The following is a 13,471-nucleotide window of genomic DNA, read 5'->3' as shown; positions in this document are numbered from 1 at the left end:
AATCGCCAGGTTTACACACTTCACAGCACTCACCATAGCACATACCCTCCCCAATGTTCATAACCCCCCCCCAGCAACCCTCAGTTTGTTTTGTGAGATTAAGAGTCACTTATGGTTTGTCTCCCTCCCGATCCCATCTTGTTTCATTTATTCTTCTCCTATCCCCCAACCCCCATGTTGCAACGCCACATCCTCATATCAGGGAGATCATATGATAGTTGTCTTTCTCCGATTGACTTATTTCACTAAGCATGATACCCTCTAGTTCCATCCACGTTGTCGCAAATGGCAAGATTTCATTTCTTTTGATGGCTGCATAGTATTCCATTGTGTATATATACCACATCTTCTTTATCCATTCATCTGTTGATGGACATCTAGGTTCTTTCCATAGTTTGGCTATTGTAGACATTGCTGCTATAAAGATTCGGGTGCACGTGCCCCTTTGGATCACTACGTTTGTATCTTTAGGGTAAATACCCAGTAGTGCAATTGCTGAGTCATAGGGTAGTTCTATTTTCAACATTTTGAGGAACCTCCATGCTGTTTTCCAGAGTGGTTGTACCACCTTGCATTCCCACCAATAGTGTAGGAGGGTTCCCCTTTCTCCGCAACCTCGCCAGCATCTATCATTCCCTGACTTCAGTTTTAGCCATTCTGACTGGTGTGAGGTGGTATCTCACTGTGGTTTTGATTTGTATTTCCCTGATGCCGAGTGATGTGGAGCACATTTTCATGTGTCTGTTGGCCATCTGAATGTCTTCTTTGCAGAAATGTCTGTTTATGTCTTCTGCCCATTTCTTGATTGGATTGTTTGTTCTTTGGGTGTTGAGTTTGCTAAGTTCCTTATAGATTTTGGACATTAGCCCTTTATCTGATATGTTGTTTGCAAATATCTCCTCCCATTCTGTCAGTTGTCTTTTGGTTTTGTTAACTGTTTCCTTTGCTGTGCAAAAGCTTTTGATCTTGATGAAATCCCAATAGTTCATTTTTGCCCTTGCTTTCCTTGCCTTTGACGATGTTCCTAAGATGATGTTGCTGCGGCTGAGGTCGAAGAGGTTGCTGCCTGTGTTCTCCTCAAGGATTTTGATGGATTCCTTACTCACATTGAGGACCTTCATCCATTTTGAGTCTATTTTCGTGTGTGGTATAAGGAAATGGTCCAATTTCATTTTTCTGCATGTGGCTGTCCAATTTTCCCAACACCATTTATTGAAGAGGCTGTCTTTTTTCCATTGGACTTTCTTTCCTGCTTTGTCGAAGATTAGTTGACCATAGAGTTGAGGGTCTATTTCTGGGCTCTCTATTCTGTTCCATTGATCTATGTGTCTGTTTTTGTGCCAGTACCACGCTGTCTTGATGATGACAGCTTTGTAATAAAGCTTGAAGTCCGGAATTGTGATGCCACCAACTTTGGCTTTCTTTTTCAGTATTCCTTTGGCTATTCGAGGTCTTTTCTGGTTCCATATAAATTTGAGGATTATTTGTTCCATTTCTTTGAAAAAAATGGATGGTATTTTGATAGGGATTGCATTAAATGTGTAGATTGCTTTAGGTAGCATAGACATTTTCACAATATTTATTCTTCCAATCCAGGAGCATGGAACATTTTTCCATTTCTTTGTGTCTTCCTCAATTTCTTTCATGAGTACTTTATAGTTTTCTGTGTATAGATTCTTAGCCTCTTTGGTTAGGTTTATTCCTAGGTATCTTATAGTTTTGTGTGCAATTGTAAATGAGATTGACTCCTTAATTTCTCTTTCTTCTGTCTTGTTGTTGGTGTACAGAAATGCAACTGATTTCTGTGCATTGATTTTATATCCTGACACTTTACTGAATTTCTGTACAAGTTCTAGCAGTTTTGGAGTGGAGTCTTTTGGGTTTTCCACATATAGTATCATATCATCTGCGAAGAGTGATAGTTTGACTTCTTCTTTGCCGATTTGGATGCCTTTAATTTCTTTTTGTTGTCTGATTGCTGAGGCTAGGACTTCTAGTACTATGTTGAATAGCAGTGGTGATAATGGACATCCCTGCCGTGTTCCTGACCTTAACGGAAAAGCTTTCAGTTTTTCTCCATTGAGAATGATATTTGCAGTGGGTTTTTTATAGATGGCTTTGATGATATTGAGGTATGTGCCCTCTATCCCTACACTTTGAAGAGTTTTGATCAGGAAGGGATGCTGTACTTTGTCAGATGCTTTTCCAGCATCTATTGAGAATATCATGATTCTTGTTCTTTTTTTTATTAATGTGTTGTATCACATCGATTGATTTGCAGATGTTGAACCAACCTTGCAGCCCTGGAATAAATCCCACTTGGTTGTGGTGAATAATCCTTTTAATGTAGTGTTGAATCCTATTGGCTAGTATTTTGGTGAGAATTTTTGCATCTGTGTTCATCAAGGATATTGGTCTGTAGTTCTCTTTTTTGGTGGGATCCTTGTCTGGTTTTGGGATCAAGGTGATGCTGGCCTCATAAAATGAGTTTGGAAGTTTTCCTTCCATTTCTAATTTTTGGAACAGTTTCAGGAGAATAGGAATTAGTTCTTCTTTAAATGTTTGGTAGAATTCCCCTGGGAAGCCGTCTGGCCTTGGGCTTTTGTTTGTTTGGAGATTTTTGATGAGTGTTTCAATGTCCTTACTGGTTATGGGCCTGTTCAGGTTTTCTATTTCTTCCTGGTTCAGTTGTGATAGTTTATATGTCTCTAGGAATGCATCCATTTCTTCCAGATTGTCCAATTTGTTGGTGTAGAGTTGCTCATAGTATGTTCTTATAATTGTCTGTATTTCTTTGGTGTTAGTTGTGATCTCTCCTCTTTCATTCATGATTTTATTTATTTGGGTCCTCTCTCTTTTCTTTTTGATGAATCTGGCGAGGGGTTTATCAATCTTATTGATTCTTTCAAAGAACCAGCTCCTAGTTTCATTGATTTGTTCTATTGTTTTTTTGGTTTCTATTTCATTGATTTCTGCTCCGATCTTTATGATTTCTCTTCTCCTGCTGGGTTTAGGGTTTCTTTCTTGTTCTTTCTCCAGCTCCTTTAGGTGTAGGGTTAGGTTGTGTACTTGAGACCTTTCTTGTTTCTTGAGAAAGGCTTGTACTGCTATATATTTTCCTCTCAGGACTGCCTTTGCCGTGTCCCACAGATTTTGAACCATTGTGTTTTCATGATCATTTGTTTCCATGAATTTTTTCAATTCTTCTTTAATTTCCTGGTTGACCCATTCATTCTTTAGAAAGATGCTCTTTAGTCTCCATGTATTTGTGTTCTTTCCAAATTTCCTCTTGTGATTGAGTTCTAGCTTAAGAGCATTGTGGTCTGAAAACATGCAGTGAATGATCCCAATCTTTTGATACCGGTTGAGACCTAATTTATGGCCCAGGATGTGACCTATTCTGGAGAATGTTCCATGTGCACTTGAGACGAACGTGTATTCTGTTGTTTTGGGACGAGATGTTCTAAATATATCTGTGATGTCCATCTGGTCCAGTGTGTCATTTAAGACCTTTATTTCCTTGTTGATCTTTGGCTTGGATGATCTGTCCATTTCAGTGAGGGAAGTGTTAAAGTCCCCTGCTGTTACTGTATTATTATTGATGTTTTTCTTTGATTTTGTTTTTAATTGGTTTATATAGTTGGCTGCTCCCACGTTAGGGGCATAGATATTTAAAATTGTTAGATCTTCTTGTTGGACAGACCCTTTGAGTAGGATATAGTGTCCTTCCTCGTCTCTTATTACAGTGTTTGGCTTAAAATCTGATTGATCTGATATAAGGATTGCCACCCCAGCTTTCTTCTGATGCCCATTAGCATGGTAAATTGTTTTCTACCCCCTCACTTTAAATCTGGAGGTGCCTTCGGGTCTAAAATGAGTTTCTAAAATGAGTTTCTAAAATGAGTTTCTTAGACAACATATAGAAGGGTTTTGTTTTTTTATCCATTCTGATACCCTGTGTCTTTTGATTGGGGCATTTAGCTCATTAATATTCAGGATAACTATTTTTTTTATATAAGGTTCTTTTTTTTATTTTATAAAATAAGATTTTATTTATTTGTCAGAGAAAGAGAGAGAGCGCACAGGCAGACAGAGTGGCAGAGAGAGAAGCAGGCTCTCTACGGAGGAAGGAGCCCGATGTGGGACTCGATCCCAGTATGCTGGGATCATGACCTGAACCGAAGGCAGCTGCTTAACCAACTGAACCACCCAGGCGTCCCGACATTCAGGATAACTATTGAGAGATAAGAATTTAGTGCCGTTGTATTGCCTATAAGGTGACTGTTACTGTATATTGTCTCTGTTCCTTTCTGATCTATTTTAGGTTCTCCCTTTGCTTAGAGGACCCCTTTCAATATTTCCTATAGAACTGGTATGGTGGTTGCAAATTCTTTCAATTTTTCTTTGTTCTGAAAGCTTTTTATCTCTCCTTCTATTTTCAATGATAGCCTCGCTGGGTATAGTATTCTTGGCTGCACGTTTTTCTCGTTTAGTGCTCTGAATATATCATGCTAGCTCTTTCTGGCCTGCCAGGTCTCTGTGGATAAGTCTGCTGCTAATCTAATATTTTTACCATTGTATGTTACAGACTTCTTTCCCCAGGCGCTTTCAGGATTTTCTCTTTGTTACTAAAACTTGTACATTTTACTGTTAGGTGACTGGGTGTCGACCTATTCTTGTTGATTTTGAGGGTGGTTCTCTGCACCTCCTGGATTTTGATGCTTGTTCCCTTTGCCATATTAGGGAAATTCTCTCCAATAATTCTCTCCAGTAGACCTTCTGCTCCCCTCTCTCTTTCTTCTTCTTCTGGAATCCCAATTATTCTAATGTTGTTTCATCTTATGGTGTCACTTACTCTCGAATTCTCCCCTCGTGGTCCAGTAGCTGTTTGTCCCTCTTTTGCTCAGCTTCTTTATTCTCTGTCATTTGGTCTTCTAAGGCACTAATTCTTTCTTCTGCCTCATTTATCCTAGCAGTGAGAGCCTCCATTTTTGATTGCACCTCATTAATAGCTTTTTTGATTTCAACTTGGTTAGATTTTAGTTCTTTAATTTCTCCAGAAAGGGCTTTTATATCTCCAGAGAGGGTTTCTCTAATATCTTCTATGCCTTTTTCGAGCCTGGCTAGAAATTTGAGAATCGTCATTCTGAACTGTAGATCTGACATATTACCAATGTCTGTATTGATTAGGTCCCTAGCCTTCGGTACTGCCTCTTGTTCTTTTTTTTTGTGGTGAATTTTTCCGCCTTGTCATTTTGTCCAGATAAGAGTATATGAAGGAGCAAGTAAAATACTACAAGGGTGGCAAAGACCCCAGGAAAATGCGCTTTAACTAAATCAGAAGAAACCCAAAATTGTGGGGGTGAGAAAGGGGATAGAAAAGGTTCAGGAAAAAAAAATTTTTTTAAAAAGAAAACAAATAAAAAATATAAAAAAGAAGAAATATATATATTAGATAAACTAGTTAAAAACGTTAAAAAAGAAAAGGGTAAAGGTTACAACAAAATTTAGCAGAAGAAGAAAAAGAAATTGAAAAAAAAATTAGATTAACTGCAAGACTAAAGAATCATGGGGAGAAAGACATGAGTTCTGTGCTTTGTTTTCTCTTCTTCTGGAATTCTGCTGCTGTCCTTGGTATTTAACCCACTCTCCTTCAGGCGAACTTGGTCCTGGCTGGATTTCTTGTTGATCTTCTGGGGCAGGGGCCTGTTGTAGTGATTCTCAAGTGTCTTTGCCCGAGGCGGAATTGCACCGCCCTTACCAGGGGCCGGGCTAAGTAATCAGCTTGGGTTTGCTTTCGGGAGCTTTTGTTCCCTGAACGCTTTCCGTAGAATTCTGGAGGATGGGAATGAAAATGGTGGTCTCTCAGTCTCCGGCTGGTAGAGCCGAGAGCCCGGGGCCCCACTCCTCAGTGCACCCCCAGAGAACAGCGCCCAATCACTCCCGTATCTCGGCCTCCGGCCGCACTCCGAGCTCACCCAGCCTGCGACCGGTTCAAGGTAACCCCGAGTTGAGAGCTCACTCCTCGGCTCTGTCTCTGCAGCCTGTTTACCTGTTCTAATACCTGCAAGTTCTGTGACACTCAGGCACCTCTGACCCTTCTGTGACCCTGCAGGACCTGGGGCCACGCTGATCCCGGGTGGGCTTCACCCCGGTTTAGCCTCTGGGGCAATGTCCCTCAGTGGAACAGACTTTTTAAAAGTCCTGATTTTGTGCTCCGTTGCTCTGCCGCTTGCCGGGATCCGGCCCCTCCCCCCGCGGTCTATCTTCCCGTCTCTTTGGATTCACTTCTCTGCCAGTCCTACCTTTCAGAAAGTGGTTGATTTTCTGTTTCTAGAATTGCTGTTCTTCTTCTCTTCGATCTCCCGTTGGATTTGTAGGTGTTTGCAATGTTTAGATAAACTATCGAGCTGATCTCCTGCTACCTGATGTAGTCTCAGGCTGCTACTTCTCCGCCATCTTGACTCCTCCCCTGGTCAATAATTTTTGATGGAGGAACAAAGAATGCTCAATGGGGAAATGACATTTTTTTCAGTAAATGGTGCTGGGAAGACTTGATAATCCTATGTAAAAGAATGAAATGGGAATGCTATCTTAGACCACTCACACAGGTTAATTCAAAATGGATTAAAAACTTAAATGTAAGGGGCGCCTGGGTGGCTCAGTGGGTTAAAGCCTCTGCCTTTGGCTCAGGTCATGATCCCAGGGTCCTGGGATCGAGCCCCACATCAGGCTCTCTGCTCCGCGTGGGGAGCCTGCTTCCTCCTCTCTCTCTGCCTGCCTCTCTGCCTAGTTGTGATTTCACTCTGTCAAATAAATAAAATATTAAAAAAAAACTTAAATGTAAGACCTTAAACTGTTATATTACTAGAAGAAAACAGGGAAAAAGCTCCTTGTCTTTTTTTTTTAATTCTTGTAAGTTAACATATAGTGCTACATCAGCTTCAGGTGTACAATACAGTGATCCAGCAATACTGTACATTATAGGCTGTTCATTGTGATAAGTTGTACTCTTAGTCCTCTTCCCCAATAAAATCTGTCCCTGCCACTCACCTCCTCTCTAGTAACCATCCATTTATTCTCCATGGTTGAGACTCTGCTTTTTGGTTTGTGTTTGTCTGTCTCTCTTTTTTCCTTTATTCATTTCTTTTGTTTCTCAAATTCCACAAATGAGTGAAATCATATGGTATTTGTCTTTCTCTGACTGGCTTATTTCGATTAGCATAATACTCTCTAGCTCCATTCATATTGTGAAGTGGCAAGATCCCATTCTTCTTTATGGCTAAATATTATTCCATTGTGTGTGTACATGTGTATATATGTGTGTACATACACGTGTCTGTATACACACATGCATGTATATATGCATACACATACACACATGTATATATACATATATACATACACACACACACCACTTCTTTATCCATTAATGTATTGATGGACACTTGTGCTGCTGTTTGACCACTGTAAATAATGCTGCAGTAAACATAGGGGTGCATATATCTCTTCAAATTAGTGTTTTCATATTCTTTGGGTAAGTATTCAGTAGTGCAATTGTTGGATCATAGGGTAGTTCCGTTTTTAATTTTTTGAGGAACCTCCATACTGTTTACTATAGTGGCCTCACCATTTGCATTGCCACCTACAGTGAAAGGAAGGCTCCTTTTACTCCACATCTTTGTTAACACTTGTTTGATGCATTGTTGATTTTTGTTATTCTGACAGGTATGAGGTTATTATAGTTTTAATTTGCATTTCTGTGATGATGGGTGATGTTGAACATCGTTTCATGTGTCTGTTGGCCATCCGGATTTCTCCTTGGAGAAATGTTTGTTCGTGTCTTCTTCCCTATTTTAATTGGATTATTTGCTTTTTGGGTGTTGAGTTTTATTTAGTTCTTTATATATTTTGGATACTAACCTTTATCAGATATGCCATTTGCAAATATTTTCTCCCATTCTGTTCTGTTTTAGTTCTGTTGGTTGTTTCCTTTGTTGAGGGGAAGCTTTTTACTTTGATGTAGTCCCAATTGTTTATTTTTACTTTTGTTTCCCCTGCCTCAGGAGATACATCAAGAAAGAAGTTGCTATGGTCAATGTCAGAGAAATTACTGCTTGTGTTCTAGGATTTTTTGGTTTTAGGTCTCATGGTTAGGTCCTGAATTCATTTTGAGTTTATTTTTGTTTATGGTGTAAGAAAATGATAGTTTTGGGAAAAAGCTCTTTAACATTGGTCTTGGCAGTGATTTTTTTGTTTGTTTGTTTTGGATGGAACACCAAAAGCACATACAGCAAAGGCAAAAGTAAACACATGGGAGTGCATCAAATTCTAAAGCTTCTGTATAGCAAAGAAACAATCAGAAAAATGAAAAGACATCCTATGGAATGGGAGGAAAAATATATTTTTAATATTTTATATATCAGTGACAGAGCATGGGTGGTAGGGAGGGGCAGAGGGAGAGGGAGAACCAGACTCCCTGCCGAGCAGGGAGCCTGACAGGGCTCAACCGTAGGACCCTGAGATCATGATGTGAACTGACTGAGCCACCCAGGTACCCCTGGGAGAAAATATCTGTAAACCTTCTACATGATAAGTGCTTAGTGTCCAAAAAAATATATAAGGAGATTGTATAGCTTCATAGCAAAAAAACCTACAGTTTTATCTTAAGATATTAATAATAAATATTTTTTGCATATTATGTATTTCTTGTGCATGTTTGAAATGCTTTGATTGAGTGGGGTCTTGGGGTAAGGGCTGAAGACCTATTCTTGAAACAAGCTTTTCCAGAAATTTTTATGCCAACAAAGGTTTAAGAATCCTTGCAATAGATGTTGAATTGCCTTGAATGAAACATCCTTTTTTCTTTTCTTCAGGGCCTGGAAATTTACACTCCAGGATTCCAGAACAAATACAGTAAGTTGCTAATGGCAGTCACCAGTAACATTTTCACCAAGTTTGCTGTAACAAATGGGAGGGTAGGGGATTAGGAAAGGGGAATGGAGATGGGTGTCTTGGCCATCCAGCCATGGCTGAGTAGTCATAGTTGGGTGGGGCACCTTTTGCTGATATGTGAGCAAGCTAGATTTTGTCAAACCTTTTAAGCAGAAAGGGCCCCTCTGAATATAGGCAGCACTGGTTCCAGTGTTACCTTCCAGAAATGTCTGTATCTCAGAAAGTTTTGCAACACTTTGAATTCTGCGATTTACAGGGATGGCTCAAAAGGACAGCAGAGTTCTAGGCATAACATTTCAGCCTTGTGAAACAAGCATTTTTGGGACTTGTACTTAATTCCAGTTCTGCTTCTGAGGTTGCTGAAACAGTTAAGCCCCATTTATAGGTGTTCATAATGCCATACTTGTTTCTGTCAGAGAATCAAGGCAACAACTTTGCACTCAACTTCTGTAGTCAGCATTTTTATTCTTTAGACAGAATTTTATTTTTTCTTTTATCTCTTTAGGAAGAAAAGAAGGTAGATGAAGCTTTTAAAAGATAATTTGTACAGGTGGGAAAAGAAAGTAAAAAAGACTGAATATCCAAATGACTGTTTCCTATTCCTGTTAGTCTAAGACAGTTCTTCCTCTTAAGGCTACTGTGCAACTTCAGTTACCTTTTCTTTCATAAAAATCTTCTTTTTGGCTGAAATTAGTATTAATGATCCATATAGTTGGGAGTAAGATCCTAAAAATGATTCTTTGTATGGAGTTGTTTTGTTTTGTTTTGTTTTTTTAAAGAGAGCGTTGATTTTTCTTTTCCGTTGGGAAGTATTTTAATGGAGGAATTTTTTTTTTTTTTTAAATGCAAAAACCAGGCTGTGTGTAGAACAATCTCTGACTGCTACATTTCAGACTGTAGGATTTTTATTTAACAAAAGGGTTGTTGAGAGTGGTACAGCATTTTTGAAAAGGCCTGGGTGATGTGAGTCTCTGTGGTCTCCTTGGGCATTGAGGGCTCTGTCCTTGTCATCTGCAGATGGGTGAAGAGGACCTCCTCCTCCCAAATTTGAAGGACACTTAGAGTGCAGGGTTGAAAGGGAGTGGTAGGGAGATACTTCTGTTTACTACTTCTCACAGAGCTGTTTTATTTGCTGTTCTGATTTTTAAGAATTTGCTAAATAAAAAGGATATATATACATAGAATCCCAAGAGCCTGCATTTGCTTTGTGACAGCTCTCTTTCATTCTCTCTTCCTCGCATAGGCTTACGTTGGCTCAGATGTCCTGTATGATGAGACAGCTGTGGCTTCTTCCCCACCTCCTTACACAGCCTATGCCGTACCAACCCCCGAGGTAGGGAGTGAATCTTGGCATTTCAGAATCCAAGTGAAGGGAAGTTGGGGGGTCTCTGTGCTATTGTCCTTTTTAAGAAATAAAAAAGAACCTTAAGCCACTATTAGAGAAATTAGAAATGTACTCAGCCCTTTTCTTCTTTAAACTTTTAAAAAAAAACCAGATTATTGTTTTCTTTCATAAAACTTATAATCTTAATATTTACATTTTATTTTAAAAATAGACCTGAAAATGATTCATGTTAATGATAGTTTGGTAATATGATATTGATGATTTATGATTTATAGTTAATGAATTAATAAATGAGAATTCAAATACTTGAATTCTCTTTATAATCAGGGAAAAAAGCTTTATTTATTTTGAAAAAACAAAACCTTGGGAGTATCTCCTAGATAGAAGTGCCAAGTGTTCATTGCTACATATAGAAGTCTCTGTTTCTGGGAGGTACTTCTGTTTTGTTTTGTTTAACTTAATTTTGAATAATTATAGATTTATAGGAAGTTGCAAAAATAATATGTAGAGATCTCATGTATTCTTCACCCAGCTCCCTTCTAGTTGTTACATGTTAGATAAAATCAAAACCAGGAATTTAAAATTGGCACAGTGTTTATGCCTGGTTTTGTGTCATTTTATTGTATGTGTAGATTTGTGTAATCAGCTCCTCAGTCATGATACGATGCTGTTCACAAAATCTTCCTTCTAACTCTTACATAGTCACATCTTCCTTCCCCTTTCCTAACTCCTGTCAGCTACTGATTTGTTCTCTGTTTATATAATTTTGTTGTTTCTGCAGCGTTACATAAATTGAGTCATTCAGCATGTGATCTTTTTTTTTTTTTTTTGGTATTTTTCACTTAGTACAGTGCCCTTGAGAGCCATCCATGTTGCATGTGTACCCCATTAAGTATTGAGAGGCATTGTGCTCGCTTTGGCAGCACATATACTAAAAAAAGTATTGAGAGGCATTTATCTGTTGGGGTTGTTTCAGAGTTCTGTTACCAATAACCCCCCTGTGAAGACTCATCATGTACAGGTTTTTGTACAAACATAAAGTTTTATTTCTCTGGAAAAAGTGCTCCAAAGGGGAATTGCTTGGTCTGTTGTATGGTAAATATATGGTTAGTTTTTTAGAAAGCTAGCAAACTACTTTCCAGAATGACTCTACCATTTAACTGATGAGTAATCCAGTTTCTTTGCATCCTTCCCAGCGTTAAGTGTTGTTATTGTTTTTTTTTTTTTTTTTAATTTCAGCTGTTCTAATAGGTGTATAGTGATATTTCATTCTGATCTTAATTTGTGTTTCCCTAATAGTTAGGAATGTTGCCATTTTTTTATGTTCTTATTTGCCATCATATATCCTGTTCAGTAAAATGTCACCTCATGTCTTTTGCTTGCTCAGTAGCATGTAGACATCTTAACAATGCCTTTCACAATTTTAATTTTCATGTAGTCCAATTTCTCAGTTTTTATGGTTCATGGTTTTGTTGTCATGTTTGACACTTTTCCAGACCAGGTTTCCTAAGGTTTTACATATGCTATTTTCTGAAAGTTTTATAGTCCCAAGATTTGCACTTAAGTGTTTTCCATTGTGAGTTGATTTTTTTAGGTTAAGGTTAGGTTAAGTTAAGGTTCATTTTTTGAATATGGATGTCTGATTATTCCACTATAATTTGTTGAAAAGACGTTTAGGCCTTCCTGAAATTGCTTTTGTATCTCTGTTAAAAATCAGAGATTTGTGTTTGTCTGTTTCTCAGTTCTTCGTTCACTCCCATTGATCTATGTGTTTTTCTTCCTCTGACACCACACAGACTTGATTACTGTAGCTGTATAAAAAGTCTTGAGATTGGATAGACTGATCCCCTTCTTTATTCTTCCTTTTCAGAATTCCCTTAACTGTTCTGGTTCCATTCCTTTCCATATGAAGTGTCTAAATCTATAGCAAAGTCTTGATAGATTTTGATAGAAACTGTTTTGAATTTAGGTATCCAGTTTATTGGGGGAGAATTGACATCTTTATTATGTTGAGTTTTCCAATCAATGAATGAAATCTCCATTGAAACAGTCTGAGCCAGAAGATTTCTTTTTGGGATATTTTTAATTACAAATTCTAATTTCTTAATAGTTGTGGGAATAAATACTTAATAGTGTTCTCTATTTCATATGGAGTGGGTTGTTGTAATTTGTACTTTTTGAGGAATTGGTCCTTTTCATTAAATTGTCTAACTTGGGGCACCTGGGTGGCTCAGTGGGTTAAGCCTCTGCCTTCGGCTCGGGTCATGGTTTTGGGGTCCTGGGATTGAGCCCCACATCGGGCTCTCTGCTCAGCGGGGAGCCTGCTTCCTCCTCTCTCTCTGCCTGCCTCTCTGCCTACTTGTGATCTCTGTCAAATAAATAAAATTAAAAAAAGAAAATAAATTGTCCATCTTATGTGTACAACTCTGTTGTTTATATTTTCTTGGTGGATTAAGTCTATTATAATATAATGTCCCTTTTTTGTTTCTGGTAATTTTGTCTGATGTCTGTTCTATCTGATATTGATACAGCCACTTCTGTTACTTTTTACTGTTTGTATGGTATCTCTTCCCATCTTTTTTCTTTCAAGCTACAAATATTATATTTGAAGTGAGTTTCTCATAGGCAGCATATAATTAGGTCATTTCTACCTGTACATCTGACAAACCTCTATCTTGTAATTAGTATATTTAGACCATTTACATTTAATGTAATTTTTGATACGTTAGGGTTAAATATGTCATTTTGTTTTTTGTTTTCCTTTGGTTATTTTTTTTAAATTTCTCTATGTTCTTTTTCTTAAGCTTTTTGTGAGTTATTTGAACATGTTTTAAAATTACATTTTTTAAAAAGATTTATTTATTTTAGAGAGGGGAAGAGAGTGTGTGAGTGGGGGCAGATGCTACAGAGAGCAGAGCTGACTTGGGGCTTGATTGCATGACCCTGACATCATGACATGAGCCCAAACCAAGAGTTGGATGCTTACTTAACCAACTGAGCCACCCATGTGCCTCAAAAATTGCATTTTGATTTATCTGTAATGTTTCTTGAGTGTCTCTCTTTGTATTTTCTTTTAGTGGTTGCTCTAGTTATTGTGTTATTCATAAAGTTAAGTGTTCACATTTCCTTTATATATGAGGACCACATTAGATGGTGTTAGAAATTTTGCTT

At 38.1% G+C, this 13,471-nt stretch overlaps 1 protein-coding gene across 3 annotated transcripts in view; it reads left to right on the top strand.

Moving 5' to 3' along the window:
• Positions 1-13,471, top strand: part of PLEKHB2 (pleckstrin homology domain containing B2) — a 54,084-nt gene that overhangs the window by 27,340 nt on the left and 13,273 nt on the right. For 2 of the 3 annotated variants that reach the window (XM_046019650.1, XM_046019649.1), the window contains exons 5-6: positions 8,877-8,916; positions 10,199-10,288. In XM_046019650.1, coding sequence (XP_045875606.1) covers positions 8,877-8,916; positions 10,199-10,288 — 130 coding nt within the window. The remainder of the gene's footprint in view (positions 1-8,876; positions 8,917-10,198; positions 10,289-13,471) is intronic. The other variant, XM_046019652.1, reaches the window with a different exon arrangement.

The sequence above is a fragment of the Meles meles genome, chromosome 9, assembly GCF_922984935.1.
Source record: "Meles meles chromosome 9, mMelMel3.1 paternal haplotype, whole genome shotgun sequence".
NCBI lineage: Eukaryota > Metazoa > Chordata > Mammalia > Carnivora > Mustelidae > Meles > Meles meles.
The sequence above is the reverse complement of the archived record's forward strand: the minus strand, read 5'-3'. Positions and strand labels throughout refer to the sequence as shown.